Source organism: Kogia breviceps, chromosome 5 (genome assembly GCF_026419965.1).
Source record: "Kogia breviceps isolate mKogBre1 chromosome 5, mKogBre1 haplotype 1, whole genome shotgun sequence".
Lineage (NCBI taxonomy): Eukaryota > Metazoa > Chordata > Mammalia > Artiodactyla > Physeteridae > Kogia > Kogia breviceps.
Genome location: NC_081314.1, coordinates 91,552,775 through 91,574,925, shown reverse-complemented (window position 1 = coordinate 91,574,925; position 22,151 = coordinate 91,552,775). Strand labels below are relative to the sequence as shown.

Genomic DNA, 22,151 nt, shown 5'->3' with positions numbered 1-22,151 from the left:
AGCACAGCAATATTTATTGTAAGTGAAATGTACCAAGAAATGTAGACAGACCAAAAGAATTTGGATTAAATATTAGACAAAAAGGTAGAATAATACAGAACTATATTATGCAACTATTGTGTTTGCCTCTAGCCAAATATAATCTCATTCAGATTTTTAATCTTAAAGTACTGCTCATCTGAAGACGAAGAGGAGGCAGAAAAATAGCTCCATGACATTACATAACAAAGTAGGTGGTTCACAAGTCCACATTCCTACCACTGTATTAAAATTGGAACTAAGAGATAAAAGATCCTTTGAATCACTAGATGATAATGTTGAGAATAATAATGGTTGTAACAAAACAAAATATCCTTTTATTGAGTGCTTATTAAGTATAGGACCTAGAACTCTAACACGCAGTATTTTTATATAATCCTCAGATATCTAAAAAGTGAGTAATATTTATATTCCCATTTTAAAAGTAAGTAAACAAAAGCTTAAAGAAGTCAGGCTGCCCGCAGTCACAAAACCAGAAGGTAGAGGAGCCAGGATGGAGCCAAGTGACTCTAGGGCTCCTGCTCTTGAACACTGCTCCCTCTGTGGGTCAGAGCCAGCTATTTGATTTTGGGGGGCTACTATGGAAAATCTCACTAAGAAATTTGTTCAAAGATTCTTCTGTGGGTCACCTAGGGGAATTGGTCAGAGCTAGAGGGATGTGTTGTAACTGTCACAAATATAAATGAGCATAAATTTTGAGTTCCGCTGCCATGTTAAGCTTCAGTCTAAACTTCAAACCATAGATTTGAGCATAAGATAAAGCCAGGAAATGTCCTAAAACCATTTGGCAGGCTTCTAGTATCTTTAGGCCATTTCCAAGTGTCAAATTCAACAACATCATGGTAATGCCTCAAGTTCTGCGGGAAGATAATATAATAGTCATGATGGCACCTGTAAACATGAACGTATAGCATAGAAATGGTCTGTTTCTAGCATTAATTTAAAATGAATTGTTCCTTTGGCCCCAACAATTTAGCCAGAAGTATAGACGTTGGAGTGTGATATAACGAGTTCTAAGTTACAATAAAATTATTTAAACCATCACAATTTATGAAATGGAACTATAAACTACTACCTGCTAAAAGAAGATCCTGTCCATATATACCAATCCCTATAACAATACTATAAATTATATAACTAAACTAACTAGACTACTAAGGGCTTCAACAAAGAAATCTGAATAAAGAAAATGTATATCTATCATACATGTATTGAAGAAAATCCTTATTTAGTTCTTTTTCCATAAAATGACTATTACCTTAAATTTTATATATCTATATGACTTGAAATATACATATATATTGTAGACCACAACACAGCTAAATATAGTTTTAACAATTAGGGAGGAAAAAAGTCTAAAATCAGAGAGCTTCTATGATATGAACATAATTTAAAACATGGAACAGAAATACACATAGGAAAGACAAGGACATAAAAATAAATGAACCTGACATTTTGGCCTTCCTTGGTACATAAAAAACAATGTTCTACAAGATAAAGAGCAATTGATCAAAAGCAGTAAGAACTATTTTGGATATGTGTTAAGCATAAAAATTAAGGGCAGGTTGGGCACTGGCCAAAGGCTTCATGACACAAATGCAGTTTCTCTTTGACTTTTTGAAATATTGAAAACAGTCCAGGAACCCATTTTATTATTTTACAGATCCCAAAAGGCCCACGGTCCCCAAAGAGGGGACAGAATCATGAAACTCACAGAGGGGCAAGGACTTGTTAAAAAAAAAAAAAATTAAGGGTAATAGAATAGGCCACAGATGAAAGAGAATTCTAACTGTGATTTTAAATAGTTTAATTATTTAAGCTCTTTAGATATTAAGGAAAACATTATCAATTAGAATCTTGTTAATTCTAGAACCCCTGCTCCCAAATCAAAACTCCACCTTTCAACTACAATTGAAAAAGTGTCACTGAGGGGAAAAACAGGATGTAACAAGTTGAACCACTCATATCCAAACAAGATGATAATTCCAAACAAATCTAGCCTAATTAAAATAGTCTGCCAGTATTGGGATCAGTTTTGCAGCTACTGCCAGTTGCTGTTATCCTAAGTACTCAAAGTAATGAAACTGAATTTGTTTTAAAACATTCTGTTATTATTCAGATATTTAAAAAACACATTACGAGAACTGCTAGTTGCTTAAATTACTTTATAATTAAAAGAAAAGTTAATGAGGAAAATAAAAATTTGAAAAGTCTGTTACAAGTAGATTTCCAATTAAGACCTTATTTGGTAACATGAATCTCTCAACTTTTGAGCTCATTCCTAAAAAGGGGAGAAACTTTTGAACCTTATAGAAGGTCTTATGATAAAGAACCATACAATTCTGCAAAACTCTGCATTTATTAATGTCATAAAAAAATTCAATACATTTTAATTTGAAAAATAAGCTAATCAGGTTCCTTAAAAAACTAAAAATACAACTACCATATGACCCAGCAATTCCACTACTGGACATATACCCTGAGAAAACCATAATTCAAGAAGAGTCATGTACCACAATGTTCGCTGTAGCTCTATTTACAATAGCTAGGACATGGAAGCAACTTAACTGTCCATCGACAGATGAATGGATAAAGATGTGGCACATATATACAACAGAATATTACTCAGCCATAAAAAGAAATGAAATTGAGCTATTTGTAGTGAGGTGGATGGACCCAGAGTCTGTCATACAGAGTGAAGTCAGTCAGAAAGAGAAAAACAAATACCGTATGCTAACACATATATATGGAATCTAAAAAAAAAAGGTTCTCATGAACCTAGGGGCAGGACAGGAATAAAGACGCAGACGTAGAGAATGGACTTGAGGACATGGGGAGGAGGAAGGGTAAGCTGGGACAAAGTGAGAGAGTAGCACTGACATATATACACTACCAAATGTAAAACAGATAGCTAGTGGGAAGCAGCTGTGTAGCACAGGGAAATCAGCTCGGTGCTTCGTGACCACCTAGAGGGGTGAGATAGGGACGATGGGAGGGAGACGCAAGAGGGAGGGGATATGGGGATATATGTATACATACAGCTGATTCACTCTGTTACACAGCAGAAACTAACACAACACTGTAAAGCAATTATACTCCAATAAAGATGTTAAATATTATGCTTATGAACAGAAAAAAAAGCTAAACAAAGTTATTAAACTTCTGAAAATTATTTTTTAAAGACCCACCACAAGAACAGACTTAGACACTATAAAGAAATGGAATACTGGTAAAGGAAGTAAGGCATTTATCTCAAAAATCTCCATCTTTTGTGCTAACAGAGCAAAACAAAACAGGCATAATGTTCAGTTTTTCTTCATTTATTTTACTTTAGCAACACTGGAGCACTATTTAATAGAAAAATCTACTAGAGGAGGGTTAAACAGGTCATTCTAATTTTCATGCACTAATCTATTTTGTAAACTGCCAAAATGATGAAATCACACCTTTTATAAACTTTCTGTTCCTCACTCAAGAGTACTTACCATTGCCATGTTGGACAGTGGTGGACTAAGTGATCTCCAGCTGCCACAAACTATTGAAGATTTAGAAGAAATATGAAAAAAGGAAAAAAGAAAAATTGAACATCATTGAATGTAAGGTGGCAAAATACCAAAGGGATCATCCTGTGTAACCTTGATTCAAAATAATCAATTAAAATGCAAACAGCACCAACTTGCTCTACCAGCCTAAAGATTTATTTTTGAGTATTTACTAAAACTACAAAATTTTTAACATCCATGAAAATGTAAATTAATTTTGGAAGAAAAAATATTGAGTGCTGTTAATTTTTTTATTCAATTGTAATCACTGGATTTAGATAATGCCAAAAGTATACAGTACCATGAAATGAATAAGGGTAACACAACAGGATTTTAAAATGCCAAAAACCACTTTATGGATGAATAAAATGTAGAGTGATTCTTGCTAATGGTTGAAAAGTCAATGAAAATCTTTGAAAAAATTACTAAATAACTACAGGTCTATGATGTAAGAATAGTTTATTACATCACAGTGCACACAGTTTTTCTTCCTCATTTAAAAAAGATTTAAGTAACATCTAATTTTGAAAGCTTTTTCACACTATTAAAGGAATCATTAATAAAAGTGAGAAATGTACTGGCAAACAATGGGGAAAAAGTTAGAAGCTTTTGGATTGAATCAGAAAACACCAAGACAATTAAGAAATTGAATCCTCTAACACATCTTGGACTTTCTGGGCAGGCTGAACATTGTACAAATTGTTGTTTTTCTTCAGAAATGAAAAACAGACTCAGGAATAAAGGGTTTAATCTTCTGAGAATTTCCATTATACATGAGCATGGACTGATCTTATCGCAAGACAGAAATCCTGCTTATTCTTGAGAGCAGAAAATGAAAGTCTGTTAAACATAACTGCAGTGTCCCAACTCAAGCTATATGCACACATACTTCCCCAATTACTATTTCACAACAGCTCTAACTTTAAATCATGTATTGTTCATGGGTTTATTACACAGCAAAAAATTATATTTAACCTTCTAATGTCTTTCTGAGAAAAGTATGTCTATGTATGATATTCTGCTTTGAGAGAATAAAACTCTATAAAATAAGAATTCTGACAGTAACTTCTTTTAAGAAGATAGATTAACAAGATAAGATTTAGCAGCATACTCCCAACAGTAACTTTATAAAATGTTTCTGTTCTTTTATTTAAATAATTTCTTTACTACTTAAAGGGACTAGGTAAAGACAAAAACCCAAATGAAAGCAATACCCTCTCCCCCAGGTTTTAAGGATTTTGGGTCTTTGCAACCAGATGCTGCATAACTCTACAGCTATTGGGAACTAATTCATCATCACCAAAAAAGTATTAATTTAACAAAATGCAAGCAAAACGAAGAATTAAAAACTTAAAAATTCTTTAATGATACGGCCTTAAGATCACAAGACTCTAATATTTTATTCCCCAGCACCCCTGCTGGCATCCATTGAAAAAATAACAAAAACACTAGAAGATAAGGAAAAATATAAAAGAACATAGAATTGCTATGCTACTAATGATATTTAGTACATGTATATATCTGCTCTCATTAGCAGTGGCCATTATTACTATTACATGCTTCCTATGTTCAAACGAAAGATTCAAGTTTCTAAATTCTCGATACTGCTTACAATAGCCTTCTCTTAGTGATTAAATATTGGATAAGACTGAATAACTTTAACAAGGTAGAATCAATATTAACATTCTGATGAGCAACTTTATTCTTCAAGCTATCCTCTATTACTAGTACTCTATTTACTCAAGTCATACACATGTTGCATATTAAAGTATTTTTAGTCATACAGTACCATATTAGATAATGCCTGTCCTTACTTTTAAACACAATACTTTCACACCTCTCAATGAAAACAAAAAGATAGTTAGAGGCTGACAGCCAGAAGCCCAGAAACATTAAGAGAAAACAAATGAATAGATCAACTCAGTAGAGTACTGATCCAAAGCATTTTGTCTTCTGGTTTTCTTCCTCTAGACTCATTCTAATCTAATTAAATCCCAAAATTGCACTCTATCTCAATTCAGCATTATGTGGTTGGTACCCAGCTGAGCTAGTTTTTGCCTTGCATTTGTTTAAACATGGGGAAATTCATAAATCACTTCAGATACAATTAAGTGTAAGAGTTATTCATTGTAGGATTAGTAGCTGTTTTAAAATGGTTTGCTTAATTCTATTCAATAACCACAGACTTGTATCTCTAAATCCAACCATCTATTTACCAATTAGCCATTTTCACATAGAGGAGATAAAGCCGAAGAGTACAAGAAAAGCAGCACACTTTCATCTCTGCTCTTTATTTTAGATACTGAGTTTCAAGAACATTAATGATATCCTTAAGCTCAAAATTTAGTTTTATTTGGCATTCAAAGTATTAAACTCATGACGCCTAAGGCAGACTGGGTTCTTTAGAGAATGTCGAGTCAAAATCCCTCATCTTAAAGATGAGGAAACATGAGGCCTGTGCCTAGAGAGATTAATTGATTTGCCTGAGTCAGAATAAGAGAAATTAGAGAAATGGGTCTAGAAGGCAGGTCTTCTAGGTTTTATCCATACTATTCTGTTTTCACTAAACATAAAGACAATTTTAGATAAAACTGTCAGTTAAGCACACCATCCTTTGAACTTACAAGGATTTGGGACTGAAGAGATTCCATTACAATTGAAAACTAAAATATCAGTTAATTCCTTGGCTTGAGGTCTTGGAATTTACAACCAGATGGTACAACATGACTCATTTCAATAAAGTTCCATTGCCAATGACTGGTACTTTTAATGAGAGTTAAAGGTGAAGCTTAAATAAATTATATGCCATTCATTAAGACTAAAAAATAAGTCTGATGTAACCTTAACTATTCATAAAACTGGAGTCCAAAAGGATTTTTAGACCAGAATGCATTTCTCTAAAGACAACAAAATAAACTACCTAAAGGAAAGACAATACTTTTATTATACAGATTTAGTGAACAAGTAAAATGATTCCTCAAAACATAATTCTATATTAAAAGTTCAATAAAACACAACTGGCCTATAAAAGAGCCATTTGTTTCAGCGTTAAGCAGATTCATCATTGTCTGGTTAGTAGAAAAAGTGAAAGAATGGTGGGAAAAAAAATCAATGTTAAATATGTAGCAATAAAATATTTAAGCTGAATACTGATAGAAAACTTAATATCCAAGCATTGAGACAAAGTTTCCAAATGGAAAGCCATGAAAACTCATGTTTGGGGTAGAAAGAAGCAAGACAACAAACACCAGAGTCCACGGCACAGCTCAATATAATACAAATATGAGTGAAGGATAAGTCACCATAGGAATCTTTTCCATTTCCTCTCCCACCCTCATCTCTAAATAAAGAGAAACTACAGAAAAATACGAGAAATGACAGAGAGGGAAGTTACATTTTCTTTTATGGCAAATAGAAATTGCTATTATTGTAATTATTATTACAAAATTGTAATTACAATTACAAAATTGCTAATATAGTCAACAGGATCTAATTTTACTCAAATCAAGATTAAATTTCAAGATGTTTTCTTATAAAACACAAAAGCCACCCAGTTTTATGTAATTGTAGAATATAATAGGTTTATACTGTTATCTTCAATACTCACCTCTTCTGGGGTGATAACACCTGTTTCCTTAAACTTTGATTCCTAAAGAAAGTAAAAAGAATAACAGTATTACACTATCTATCACTTTCAACTGAAAAATGTTTGTGGGCAACTATTTGCCTGGTACCCATCTAGGTAATGGAGCATGTGCAAAAAAACAATCTGTCACTGGTACCTGACCGCAAGGAATATGTAAGTATAACAGAGGAAACTGACATGAAAATAATCACAATATAATGTGATCAGTGCTATATTAGAGCAAAGTTCTTTGGAAAAACATTCAAAGATTTATACAAACATTAAACCTCAAAATAATTTTGTGAAATGACGAAATATTATTTTACAGAACAATGTCTTAAAGATGTTTACATATATTACAATTCAGCCAATGTCTCATTTGAGTAACATTAGAAACCAAATCTAGAAGTCCTAAATCATTTAATACTTTCCCATTATTCTCATCTCCACCAAGATATTATACAATATTCTCTCCTCTAAAGCAAGGATGTTACTTACCAAATTGTGGTAGAAATCTACAAAAATGAAGATTCATTTATGAACATTATTGATTCAAAAAATACCAAATAACTACTATATGCCAAGCACTATTTAAGGTAATAGGGACACAGAATGAATAAAATAGACCATACCCCTCCTTGTCCTCATAAGAAGTTTAAACTCTAGTTCAGGGAGAAAAGCCAACTGGTCATCAATATCAAAGAGAAAAATGGGGCAGAGAGGAAACTGGTCAGGGGTGGAGGGAGAGAGATGGTTATTTAAAATAGGATGGTAAGAGAACAAAGAACGCACTGATGGGTGACTATAGAGTAGAGACCTTAAGGAAAGGAACCAGCCACAAGGCTGTCTGGGGGAAGAGCATTTCAGGCAGAAGGAAGAGCAAATGCAAAACCCAAGGCAAGAGAGTGCTTGATGGATAACATAGAGGTCCGACTGGCTTTTAAGCAAAAGTGAACAAGGGCTTTTGCTTAAAAGCCAGTAGTAAGGACCCTCTGCCAAACAAGTATAGGCTTGAAGATCATTGTAAGGACTTTGGCTTTTACTATACATGTGCCTTCCAAACCATGATTTTTCTTAATTTTTACTCGTTGGGATAAATCATCATCTATATCTCAGGGATTTAGCTTTTTCTCCTTGCCTTCCCATGTCTAGTAGGAAACTACAAGAATTCACTCTGTAGGGCTTCCCTGGTGGCGCAGTGCTTGAGAGTCCGCCTGCCGATGCAGGGGACGCGGGTTCGTGCCCTGGTCTGGGAAGATCCCACATGCCGCGCAGCGGCTGGGCCCGTGAGCCGTGGCCGCTGAGCCTGCGCGTCTGGAGCCTGTGCTCCGCAACAGGAGAGGCCACAACAGTGAGAGGCCCGCATACCACTAAGAATTCACTCTGTAAAACCAACAGTGTACACAGGGAAGATCAAGGATAGGGTCATTAATTCTGCTTTCCTTATTACTAAAAATACATACTAACAAGCTAACACATCCTTTCAGTTTGGTGAACAAGTAGAATGCTTTCTCAATACATAATCCTATAAGTTCAAAATAGCAGTTTTATATTTTATTTGGGAGGTTTTTTTCTCTTGCTATCTCCCTGAAACTAAAAAGTTTTAATAATTGTGTATTATTTAAATGCTGTATGCCTAGTAAGTTAGACGTTTCTGATAAGATGACATAATATGCAAAAGAATCATTCGATTCAAATGTCAAAAAAATTATTTTCAAAGTTGACTGAATAATCTTAATTATGATGGGTTTCACAGTAAACAAATGTAAGCGTAGCAAGTGTTCGAGTTCTCATTTATAAACTTTTTTTTTAACTTGGCCCAACAAGATATCATTTTAAAACCATTCTTAGAAATAAGTATTTAAAAACTATAGGACTAATATTTCGCTTTGTCATGGAAAGGGAGAAAAGTAAAATCTTCTTAGAACACCAGAGTAACTTCTTGAATAGAGAGGAACAAACATTTCCATGGATATTTCATCCCACACTAAGATTTGTAAAATTTTAATAAAAGCTTAAAGAAAAAAAAAAACACTTAAGCAAGAAATCGCTATTCACTTACTATCACTGCTCGCTTTTCAGAAAGGAAAAATAAAGATACAATAACAAAAAACTTACCATAAAGGGTTATAAAAGAAAAACTCGAATTCAATTCTAGAAATTTATCTTTGAAAATAAGAAAGTCAGTCACTGCTGTAAAAGCTAATGTGTCACAATTTTTAGTTTAAAAATGCTGTTATTGCCAATGTAAAAAAAATTATGTATCTAGAAGGGTCAAGGTGCTCCGTGTTATCACTGACGTCCAAGATGAACTAGTTTCAGCTATTTTAAAACTTGAGAAAGGGGGTTTTGCCTGTAAACTGGGTTCAACGGTACTGGAAGAAATAATGTTGCAAATTTCACCTTGTTCCACTGAAATCTAATAAGCTGCGACCTCATTCACAACTTACTATTTCAAACTCCTAATTAAAAGACTTACTACGAAATTTGAAACAAAAAAAGGAACATGTCACTTTAGTACCAAACACTGATTCATTTCTTTAAAATAAGCAAAACTCTTGTTTAAAAAGTTAAAAAGACTTCCAATGTTAGGATTTAATTTTCTGAAACCCACTTAGCTGCGGACTACGTTCCAACCCGATGTACCCGGACGAGCTGAGTTCTGGCGGGTGAAGTACGCACAGAGCGTCGCTCCAAGTTTACCCTAGAGAACAGCTAGATAAGAACGCAGGAGGGGGCTGCACCTTTTCCCGCGTACCACCCTTGCCAGCTTCCTACACCGCTCCCCACCGGACAACACCATGACTCCCCCGGCGTGCGGTCCTCGGTCCCTGCAGAGCCAAGCGTGAGCCTGACAGCCCCCGGCAAGCCCGGCTTACCTTGAGGACCGGGGTCAGGTACTCAGCCACTTCCAGTGCCTTTCCCTTCACCGTGTTAATCACATTCTGCATCCTGGGGCCGGAGTAGCGGCCGGCCCCGCGTCGGAGAGGAAAGGGCAGCCGGGACAGTGGTCGGGAGTCAGAAAATGTCCCTGCTGCCGCCGACTCGCCTCAGCACCGGCCTGCTGCACCCGAGGGGACGGGACGCGACGGGAGGGACGGGACGAGGGGGAGGGGCGGCCGGCACGGCGCGCAAGGGCAGGGCGCGCGCTCCTCGCGCCCCAGGCAGCGCGCAGCAGGCCGGGCCCAGCTGTCACCTGGCCGCGAGCGAGGGCGGCGGGTCTGCGCTGGAAGAAGAGGGCGCACGCGCACCCCTCGCCCTCTCGGGAGGAGTCTTCTCTGCCAGCCTTCACTCGCGCCCCTTCCGGCTTCCGCTTCTTACTCTCGCTCTCTCGCCGTAGCTCCGCCGCCACCTGGGCCTCACGTGACACAGGAGTCTCCGGGCACGTGACGCGAGAAAGGCCGCGCTGGGGCGGGATCGGGTCGCTTCTCCCCTCCCGCCGGAAGCGTAACAGTGAGCACGCCTGCGCAGTGGGCGCCAGGTCCGCTTTTTCCCAGTCGGGTCGTTACTGTGCTTTTTGTTCCGGAATAGGAAGGTCGGGTCCAAAGGCTTATTCGCCTTTCTTTTTCTCCCATAGATTCTCCGCGTATGGACCCTAAAAGCTACCGCTGCTGCTGCTGCGGACCTAGACAGTTACTGTCTCAGCTTTAGGATGTACGCTCTTCCACTAGAAGCTCTTCCAAGGGACCGAGGTAACCGCGCCCCCCCGGGATAAAGAAGTGCGCGTGCGTTTGAGGGGAGGGCGCCCCAGACGAGATGCCTCCTGCGCATGTGTGACAAGAAGGCGTTCCTAGATCGTGGAAGGAAAGCTGCTCTTCCCGAGAAGGGGAGGTGTTTCTTTGGCCTTGGTAGGTTTACGCCCCACTTGGGCTGTGGGCATTGGTATTTCCAGCCCATCTCTCACCAATACCCCAGGCACTGTGCACTATCCTTACTCTGGGTTGCTTTGCGTTGTTACCCGACCTGGAGTTTAATGGTCTTAACATATCAAAAGAGGGCCTTAGAGTCATTGATTTCTAAGTCGTCTTATAGTTCCAACGGTAGTTCAGTATAAATTAACACTGTTTCAGATATTTCTATTTCGGTCATTATTGTAACGAAATCTTTCCCATCAAGCTCTTTTTCTTCCTTCTATGGGAAAACTGCTACTGAGGAGAAAAATACAAATATGAAATTATCTTCTAGAGCAAAGTTGCTCATAAGAATGAAAGTTAAAAGAATTGCTTTTCTGCAGAATCCTGCGGTCCTAAAATGTCCTACCTTTGGCAGCACTTCTAACCTGGCTCTTGCCTTTTCAATCTCTAGAGTTCCCCCTCCTATCAAATTTTGACTCTTTCCTTTCTTTTAACCATAGTTTCTTTTGTACTCCCCAACTTTTTTGCTTTGGGTATAGGCATAACCAAACATCTAAAAAATTCCTTTTCTTTTCTTCACAAAGAAGTGGTATTTGCATTATGCTTAATCTGCCAGCAGGGTTGCTCATGAACTTGTTCTTCTTTTTAAGGCAATTAAAAAACAGTGGAATGGAAAGCAATTATTGTGGTCATCCCGTGTTAAGCTCCTCTTCAGCAATGTATACATTCCTGCTGGGGGCCATATTCATTGCTTTAAGCTCCAGTCGAATCCTACTTGTAAAATATTCAGCCAATGAAGGTAAGTTAAGATTTGGAATATGTATGGAGCACTGCCATCTAATCACACTTTATCTTTCTTGTATTTAGTTTCCCTTGTATATAAGATGGGGATAATATCCTTAAAAGTACTCTGCTTCATGTCAGTGATAAAGCATGTTTAAATTTGGTTCTTTAAACTTTCATTCCTTACCAAGAAAAATTTTTGATGCTGAGTGAAATTTGGGTCAGTCAAGTACAGGATCAAAACCTTTGCAGAACAGATCATAACATCTGACTGGTGGTTTAATCAACAGGGTTTCTAGGCCTATAGCAATATATATTATAACTTAATTTGAAATAGGAGCTATATTTGGTCACCTGGCGTTTGTGAGGTACTATTTTAAGTACATTATCAATGGAGCAGTACAGGTTATTAACTTTGATACATACATACTCAGGAAATCTTTTATTATTCTTAATGTAATAATTTGTATTCAAACAGTTTAATTCCACAAAACTGTGTTGAGAACCTCTCACTAGTTATTGAGTACACGTAAAATCATGACATCATGATCGTTAATGGTCTGCCTGGGGAGTCAGATGTGTACATAAGTCTCTTTTTCAGTTAACATTTCTCTGCCAGGCGCTGGGCTAGATATTACTAGCAGGGTTCAAAGTGCATAAGATATAGGCTTTATTCTCAAGAATTCACAGTTGATTAGAAGAGAAATACATGTAAGTGCATCATGAAAATACAGTATAATAAGTGCAGTTCTATACCAAAGATACAGAGGTAGTTTTATGTAGAAAGTGATATATTCTGTCTGGGAGAGCATGAAGCAGTCAGGGAACACTTCCCTGATAAGGTGACAGTTGATCCACAAGAAGACAAGGTGGGCAGAGGTATTCAAAACAGAAGCAACAGCCTGTAAAAATGAACAGATGTATTAAAAAAGCAGGATAGATTGTGAGAATGTGTAGTTCTGAATTACTGAGCAAAAAGTTTTAAGGACTTGGATGAGGGGGGAAGGAGTGCTTGGCCAGAGAGGGCAGTAATCATCAGAGAGCTGAGGACTTTATATGTCATGCTAAGCATCTGGGACTTTATTCTCTAGGCCCTACAATCTGGGGTTCAAGGAATACTTGGAGGAATATAAACGGCAGGGTAAGATGAGAAAGACTATTATGGTAGCTGGATGGAGAATGGACTAAAGGGAAAGAGAAGTAGCCAGTTAGGGGGTTATTACAAATTCAAGCCACAGATGATGAAAACTAACCAAGGCTTTGGAAGTAGGAATAGAGAAGAAAGGATAGATTCAAGAAATATTCTAAACATAGAAAAGACAAGACCTGGAGAATGTGTGGAATGTGGAGATTAAAGGAGATGAAGTATTGGATAGTTCAGAGGTTTCTGGTTTGGATGCTGGGTAGATCAATGATGTTCTCAACTGAGATGGAGACTAAGGAAGGAAGAGCAGGTTGGACAGAGCTCAGAGAAATTAACAGTTTTAGCTCTTGTACCTTCCATGAGGCCAGGAGCTGTGTCCTTGTTTACTGCTGTATTCTGTGGTGTTTAGCACTTCACACATGTCAAGGAAATGCCAGTTAAGTGTATGAATAAATAAAAGATAGTTATTCATATGGATATGTTTAGTGAGCATTAAATGTTCCAGAATACAGATTTGGAAACATTTATATTAAATTGACATTTAAAACCCAAGGAGCGGAGGGCTCATTCAGGGTAACCACACAAAATGAGAAAATAACAAAGAGCCAAGGATAGAACTCCAAGGAATGCCAGCATTTAACAGGAGTGCTGACACTCAGAAGGACATTAACAAGGAATTAGAGAGATGAAAGAACTAAATGCACATGACTTACAGAAGGGAGTTTGACTGGGAGGAAATTGCAACATGAGGATAAGATAAGGATTAAAACCCACTCTTTGGAATTAGTAATTAGAAGATGTTTGGTAATCTCAGGAACTAGGTAGTTGGAGTACTGTGATGGGATCAGAAACCAAACTGCTTGGGGCAAGATCTGAGTGGAAAGTGAGTACAGTGGAGATAATGAATATTGACACTTTTATGGAGATTAGGAGGAGGTATGGTAGCTGGAGAGGGAGGATCTTATATTTTATTTTTTCGGTTGGAGTTTTGAACATATTTGTAGGAAAGGAGAGGAAGCCAGTTAATTGAAAGATAAAGGAGATATACTGAAGCCCGAGGAAATAATTGTTGGAGCAGAGCCTCTGAAGAGAAGGGAAGGTTTTAATGGGGAGAATGGATGAAGAGTGGGGCCATGGCTCCTCTCTCTGGGAGTGAAGGGAAACCAATAAGGATGAATGTGGCATAGATAAGGTTGGAGTGTGGGCAGAAGAGTGGAGAGAGGTCACACATGATGCTGTGATACAATTTGGGATCAACCATGAGAGAAATGCAAGGAGAAAAACAAAAATGATGAAAAGCAAGAATGAGTTAAAGAGCAGTGACAAGAGTTTGAAAGTTGTGATATGAAGTCCCCCCCATTTGTGTGCGTGCACGTTTGCTCATGTGTATCATGCTAGAAAGTAAAGCAAAGTATTGTTGGAGGATAATGGCATGTGATTTCAGTATAGCTTTGAGCTCAGAAAAGGGAGGAAGAGATGTTTTTAACTAAGCTTTGAATGATGGAGAAAGTTTAACAGGCAATTAAGTGCCTACTTAAGTGCAGAACACTTAACTGCCAGGTTTAGGATGTCTTACAAGACATGATCCCTGTCTTGTAAGAAGCTTACTTTTAAAAATTTATTTATTTAATTTGTTTGTTTGTTTTTATTTTTGGCTGTGTTGGGTCTTCGTTGCTGTGCGCGGGCTTTCTCTAGTTGCAGCGAGCGGGGGCTACTCTTCGTTGCGGTGCATGGGTTTCTCATTGCGGTGGCTTCTCTTGTTGCGGAGCACGGGCTCTAGGTGTGCGGGCTTCAGTAGTTGTGGTGTGCGGGCTCAGTAGTTGTGGTGCACGGGCTTAGTTGCTCAGCGGCATGTGGGATCTTCCCGGACCAGGGCTCGAACCCGTGTCCCCTGCATTGGCAGGCAGATTCTTAACCACTGTGCCACCAGGGAAGCCCCAAAGCTTACATTTTAAGGGTAAGACATACAACATAAAAAATAACTATAATACAATGTTACAAGTACTGTTATAGAGGTTTATAGATAGTGTTACCCAAAAACTGGGTTCACCTCTTGGTAGGTGTTGAGCCAAAAGACACAACCAAGACAAAGATCGGGAGAAGGAAGGACATATTATTACTTGTAACAAGTAAGGAGAACACCAGGGAGCTTTCCCAAAGCAGTGTCTTCCCAAACAGCAAAATTGGGGAAGTTTTAAGCTAAAGGGTACATGCATTTTATGAAGGGGCTTGGGTGGTTGACAGAATCCAGCTTTAGTTGATTGAAGTCAGGAGGGTCAGAAAAGGTCAACATCATCATCCAGTTCTAGTTGATCTGGTGGTTGAGCACTGCAGGCTCATCTTTACCATTGAAACTGAACTAGGAGTCTTTACAACTGATACATTATCTTTGCTATTGTCACTTCTCTTGCTGGATAACAGTTTTTTCCTGCATTCTTTTGTACCCTTAAGATCCTTAATTACTGAGACCTGTTCAAGGACAAGCATTATGGCCAGGCTTAAGTCACAAGATGGCTTAGGCCAAAAATGACTTCTCTTATGTCCAGAAAGCCACGCCTGGTTCTCTTTCTCCGGAGACCCCCTACCCTATCTGTTTACACTAGTGCTACAGGATCGGGGATGAATAAAGGATTGGTTATGCATAGGTTGTGAAGGTCAGGGAAAACCACAGAAAAGAGGAAGAAAGAGTGTTCTGGGGAGCAAGAATGTTGAGTTAGCTTTTTTCCTTTGTACTTGGCCAGTTTCGGTTTTTCATATGACAACCAAGGGAAACAAGCAAATATTTTTGAGAAAATGCATTCCTCAGAGTAGTAACTAATAAAATTTATGTTTGTCCTTGGCAAAATCATAGAGCAAATTGTTTGTAAGCATTTAGAAAAAGGAGAGAAATAACAGCTAAGTCAAGATATACGAACCAAACCTCATTTCCTAATTAGATTGACTTTTAGGTTGGGATATAGCTTCCTGATTGGTCAGTGGGTTTGGATGTGTCAGTGTGTTTGTCCACTGAAGAGCCCTGGGCCAGTTGCCTCTTGCCTCAAGCCGCTTCTTCAGTTGCCACAACATACTGTTTGTCCCAGAGTGCCTAACAAATATTATTTTCCATGTGTACCATGGTATGAAACAGATAGGAAAACTCTGAGTTAAGGGAATATCACTGACAGAGTGTACCTTGATTTAAGCAAGGCAGACAAGTCACACAAGAGGAATCATGAGCTGGGTAATAATTCAGCCACCTAGATTGATAGCTGTTTGATTAGTCAGGCCCCGATTGTTAGTTAATGGCCAACTTAGAAGGTAGTCTCTAACGCCATGCCACAAAGCTTTCTTCGCCTATAGCGCTAGCCTCCTCAACACATTTTTCAGGAACTTGAAGGAAAACATAAGAGGCATATCTCTCAATTTCAAGGATAATAAAACGCTCAATGAGGTAAGGATAGCTAATACATCAGGTGAATTGATTCAAAAATCCAAAAGAGCCAAAACCAACTGGATGAAGTTTAATATAACCAGTATTAAAGCTCCAACTTTTAAGTTTAGAAACAGCTCTAAATTATTTACTGTATGTAAGCATTATATAGAGCAAAATTTATAATTAAAAATCATTTCTGTTACATTTCAGAGAACAAATATGATTATCTTCCAACTACTGTGAATGTGTGCTCAGAACTGGTGAAGCTGGTTTTCTGTGTGCTTGTGTCATTCTGGGTTCTAAAGAAAGGTGAGTCTTGAAATGGTACTATATACTGGTTAAAAATCACAGAATCAAAAAATTTTAGAACTGAAAGGAACATTTTATATCAGTTAGCCTAGCCCATTAATTTTATATATGAGGATACTAAGATATAAATAGAAATATGATTACTCATGTTTTGCAGGCGAGGAGCAGACTCGGATAGTAAGTAGTAAGTGTTAATGTGGTGCTGGGTAGGAGGGGGCAGAGCCTGGACTCCAACCCACACGTCCTAGCATCCCGTCCACTGTGCTGCCTCTTGACTTGTTCCTGTGGTGGGTCACACAATGAGTTAGTTTTTATTCAAATTTCAGGATTATCTAAATCACTGCTGTCTGACGTGATATGTAGCATACTGCAAAACAGTCCCCATTGCCTTTAGGGGGACAGCATAGTGCTTTGGAGTCAGAGAGACTGTATTCTAGGGCAGATTATTTTACTTTTCTGAGCTCCAGTTTCATCATCTATCAAATAGTATCAAATAAGCATACAAATAGTATCAAATAAGGGTACGTATCCGTCCTCGCATCAAAAGTATGTACCCTTCTGTGGCTATTAATTCTCCAGTTATTGAACCTTAGCTCTCTCTACTACTTTGATCCACCTTCCCACATGAGGTAGACATAGAATTTACACTATTAAAGGGCCAGCTCAAAAAGATGTCTTTTCATTCTCAGAGGTTTCAATCTTTGCAGAGTTTCTAGTTAGTGGAATATATTTCTTAATCTCATGAAATTTATGAAGTATTTACAGGGGTTAGACTTAAATTGTTTTCTATCTTTTCATTTTATTTTATATTCTCCATTATAGTACCTCCTTAAGTTTTTGTAAACCTAGAGATAGGAGAATAGCTCATACTAGGATGAGTAAAAGTTAATTTTCTCTACTCCCCTGTATATAAACTTTCATTTAGTATCTCCCTTTCCTGATTCCCTCACCCACCGCAGCACCACCGCACCGGCCCCGGGAAAAAAAAAATCCCAGCATGAATGCTACATTTTTTGTTCCACTTATTTTAGCTTGTTGATCTCTCTTGGCTTTATGCTCAAGAGTAGTAAGAGAGAACATAAGTGTGTCCTGAGTTGCCTTCTTCAGTAATACGTCTATCTCAAGTTAGCAGGGACTAAGAAAATCAGTATTCCTAAAGTGTTGCTGTTGTCAGAGATGGGCACGGTGGTGGGGTGAAGAAAGACCGTAATGGAATCTTGTGTAGTCCTTGATTTCTCAAGGCTAATAGTCACTTATGAAAGCACGTTCATTAAGTCTCTTTTAAAGAATTATATCAGAAATTAAATACAATTTACTTTCTCTAAAAATACGTACATTCTCATCAAGCTCATATATTTATTGCGGTATTTCTTTCTTTAGAAGATCATCGAAATAGAAACTTGAGATGTGGTTCCTGGAAGGAATTCTCTAATTTCATGAAGTGGTCCATTCCTGCCTTTCTTTATTTCCTGGATAATTTGATTGTCTTCTGTGTCCTTTCCTATCTTCAGCCTGTAAGTAAATAATGACAAAGAAGACAGCATTGAAAAGACAGAGAAATGAATCCTGGAGCTAACCTTTCTCTTTTTTAAAAAAATTGTTTTCCTTGGCACTGTTAGTTTCTCATTGCCTCACTGGCCTTCCTGAGGTTTGAGCAGAATCATCTGAGCACTGACTTACCAATCCACTTGCCAGACTCTCCTGCTGTGAAAGATAACTATTAAACTGTGCTGACTGATCTGTGGGAGCTGCTTCCTGACCACTGGATCTAGAGCCATCTCTCTCTGTGTAACCTTAACCAGTCTGCCTATTTTCTGAGCCATCCTGTGGTCACCCACCTCTAATATTAATCTCAACATCCAGGACCTTCAAGCAGACTCCCATGATTAACTCAGAAAATTATACACTCAGTGTACCGCTCTTTCTTACACTTGTTTTAATGTGGTGTATATATATTCTTTTGATATAATTTTCGTTTTGTTAGTCCTGTCATTTAACCAAGTTCTTTAAGGATAGAGATAATATCCTCCCAGTCTAAATGCTATCCATAACTGGTAATACTAGGTATACTTCTCATCTCTCCTGGCATCCCCTCTGCCAATTTAGAGAGCTGTTAGTAATCAGAATTAAAGTTTGGTCTTCTGTTTTTACCTATTACTCAGTTTGGATCACGTGTATATTTTCCCCTCTATATTTTCTTTATAAAATGAAGGTTTCTGTTGCCACATTTAAGAAAATGTGTTTTAATTTTCTTTAAAGAGCAAGTTCAGGCATTTTGATCATAAATAGAATTTCTGTTGACACTAGTCCTCTATTTGAAGCCTCTTAAGTATAGCCAAATCAGTATGGAAGTGGGATGAAAAGGAGGGATCAAGAGGGCACTGAGGTAGAAAACAGGAGTTTGATTCTTTTGTACAATTGAAAAGTTTAAAACCAGGCAAGGCCAAACTGCTCTGTACAATAGAATAGTGTTACCATACCAGCCCAAAGGCAAGGACCTGGGCCAGGGGATCACCTGAAGTTGCTTTCAGCTCTGTGGTCCATTTTATTAGTAAAAGTTCATTCCATTTAAAATGTGTCCTCTCTTAAATTCTTTCACTTTGTTTTTCAGATCTGAGAATTCCTCCCAACAACATAATTATTCACATTCAATAAGTTTATATTTGTTGTGTTTTATTTGTATCCAACAGACTAGCTCTAAATTTATATCCCTTTGCTAAATCCCTAGTACCAAAGCAGGAGTGCAACTTCCTGTTCTTACAGCTTATTGCTTTGCTCTTCCTTCCTGATTGTGTACAACCACAGATACTACAAAATAAATTACTTGGCATACATATTCTGTGTAGTGCTATGCCCAAGCCTAGTTGGAAAGAATTAAATAGAGATGCATGGAAGTTTGGGGGCAAAGAGCTGTGATATTTTATTTATTCTATACTATTGCCTGGACAGAGTGGACACAATTCCCCAGGCCAGCAGGCTGTTTTGTTAGATACGTTTGCAGTGCTATAACTGTGATTGATCAGAGCTGCCACTTCCCCACTCTTAACCAGCCACATACTTTACTTATCTCCTCTTACTTGTCTCCTAACCAGGGGTTCACAAGCATTCGTCTGCAAAGAAAACCTTAAAATATTGGTTCCCATAAAAATTCAGTAGAAAAAGAGCAATATTGTATTCTTGGAATTTTTGCTAGTTATTGGATTTTACTCTTATTTCTTTAATTCAGCTGCATATTAGTCGTGTTTGCTGGTTGTATAAGATTGTGGATACTCTTTAGGGTTTGGTCAATTTAAAGTGACAACAAGGAAGAAGGCAGTAGGATTTGTTTTTAGAAATTATTGTCAGATCCAATTATGGGGGCAGTGATAAATTTCATATTTTCTGGGCCAAAATGTATATCTGTTCAGATTAATATTCTCATATGAAATTTAACTAAATTCACAAAAACAAACCTAAATAAAATCTGGCTAACACCTTTCTAAGTGTTTAGAACAATGTGAATAAATCCGAAGGACTGTCGAATATAAGTTTGGTAGTGAATCACTGGTATTGAATCACTACAGTTCAACCAGGTAAATTGATTTAATTCCTAGAGCATTAAAAACGCTTAAAAACCTATACCTCCATCTTCTTAATGTATAAATGGGCCTATCAGTACTTGCTTTCTCTCTACCCACAGACTCAGTGTTAAGTCTCTGAGAGCTTGAAAAAGTATGCTTTATAATCATTGTAACCATTATTTCTGGACCTAAACCTATAGAGTTTATAAGTATTTCCAGATCTGCACATAAAGATTACTACACAGGCATTTGCTGAGTTTCAACACATTTTCAAAGCCTGTACAATAATTTGATCATATCTACGTAAGTTTAACAAGCAATAAAAATAGAATTTAATCCTCTAGTGAAGTAGCTGCCCTAATAACCCCTCTGGGTTTTGACCAAAAAGCTTTTTTTGTCAGGTGAACTTGCACCAAGCTGGGAGATTTCTGAGGTCAGTGCTTTGCTTGGATTGTAACTCTATCTTCTCTTTCTTTCTAGGCCATGGCTGTTATCTTCTCAAATTTTAGCATTATAACAACAGCTCTTCTATTCAGGATAGTGCTGAAGTAAGTAACTTGTTGTGAAAGCATATATCATACTTTAAAATGGCACCACCTTGTTTCAGATGATATACCCTCTGAATCCCAAGGCCGGGATTTTATTCCTAATTTGCTTTGTGTGTTGGGCAAGTTGTTTAACCCATCTGGAAAGCAGCTGCAGTGTTAGCCTGTCTAAATCCTCTGCGATTCAATGTTTGAAATGTTTTTTCTTAGCATCTCAAAAAAAAGAGATGATTGGTTTTTTTTTTTATTTTAATTTTTAGTGCCAGATTTTCAACAAAGAATTCATTAGCTTTTTTTTTTTTTTGCAGATTCTCTGTATTCTCTGTAGGGAACCAGGAAGTTCGTAAGATTAATATATTTGTTATTTGGAGTTTGGAGGTGATAAAAAGTGGCAAATTCCTTATTAAACTCCTTGAGATGACTACGTGATTTAAGCTTTAACTGGCAGAGGATTTGCATGAGGAATCTAGTTAAAATTACAATTAATAAGAGTGAACTTATTAAACTTTCCAAGTGCTATCACTAATTCATCTCCAGGAGAATGTTTGAATAAAATAAACATTTTTAGTCCAGATAGGCTCTGCTGCAAAGCAAAGGCCAGAATGTCCTAAGGTGATTACAGGATCTGGGTACTTAACTCCAGTTTAATTTGTTATTTAATGATGATGATGATGAAAATAAAATTAACTTTTTGTTATATTTGTTGTGATTGTTTTTATTTTAATTTTACATTCACATTCTCTTTTTAATTTGTTTCTCAATGTGCTATGTCATAGTGTGTTTTCATAATTGATGTGTACAGAAGGATGAAGGGCTTGGTACTGATATGAATTGTGAGAATAATTTAATTGAACTGGCAAGTTAAAAAATGCTAATCCAAAAGAACATTTTCAAGTCTTTAAAATCAGCACGAAAGTCACTTTGTAGGATAAAAGTTGGCTTCTGAGAAAACATATGTAAGCAATAATATTTTTATATTGATTCCTGTGATAAAATTAGGGATGTACTTCCATAAAGGAATAATTGTTGGCTCTGACACACAATAAAATAATACTGTTAATAGCGGAGCGATGGTCTCAAAAACATGTAATTTTTTTGTTTTGTTTGGGGCTGTTTTTTTTACCTTTTTTTTTGAGTAAAAAAATTTTTTTTTTCCTGTTAAGTGACAGTTTATGAGTACACATGGTATTATACTTAAGTTATTATATAATACATAAGTATTATGTCAAAATTAAGTTAATAACCGAATTTACCAAAGAGAAGTTTAAAGATATGTATTTCCTGACTTGAAATTGGCCAGTAGCTCTAGCTATGCCCAGAGGTGGTTGTTCTGTTTTT

General features: G+C 37.3%; 2 protein-coding genes across 13 annotated transcripts in view; one reads left to right on the top strand and one right to left on the bottom strand.

The window, feature by feature from the left end:
- The window catches only part of ATG3 (autophagy related 3), a 30,539-nt gene extending 19,580 nt beyond the window's left edge, over positions 1-10,959 (bottom strand). Inside the window, exons 1-3 of the mRNA XM_059064495.2 lie at positions 10,086-10,959; positions 7,189-7,230; positions 3,525-3,574 (exon numbers count right to left, since the gene is read on the bottom strand). Coding sequence (XP_058920478.1) covers positions 3,525-3,574; positions 7,189-7,230; positions 10,086-10,157 — 164 coding nt within the window. The 5' untranslated portion in view covers positions 10,158-10,959. The remainder of the gene's footprint in view (positions 1-3,524; positions 3,575-7,188; positions 7,231-10,085) is intronic.
- SLC35A5 (solute carrier family 35 member A5) overlaps positions 10,526-22,151 on the top strand; it is a 28,015-nt gene continuing 16,389 nt past the window's right edge. For 2 of the 12 annotated variants that reach the window (XM_067034644.1, XM_059064489.2), the window contains exons 1-5: positions 10,632-11,054; positions 11,711-11,859; positions 16,610-16,708; positions 18,089-18,222; positions 20,749-20,816. In XM_067034644.1, coding sequence (XP_066890745.1) covers positions 11,730-11,859; positions 16,610-16,708; positions 18,089-18,222; positions 20,749-20,816 — 431 coding nt within the window. In that variant the 5' untranslated portion in view covers positions 10,632-11,054; positions 11,711-11,729. Of the gene's footprint in view, positions 11,055-11,710; positions 11,860-16,609; positions 16,709-18,088; positions 18,223-20,748; positions 20,817-22,151 lie in introns of all 12 variants that reach the window. The other 10 variants (XM_067034645.1, XM_067034643.1, XM_067034647.1 and 7 more) reach the window with 10 other exon arrangements.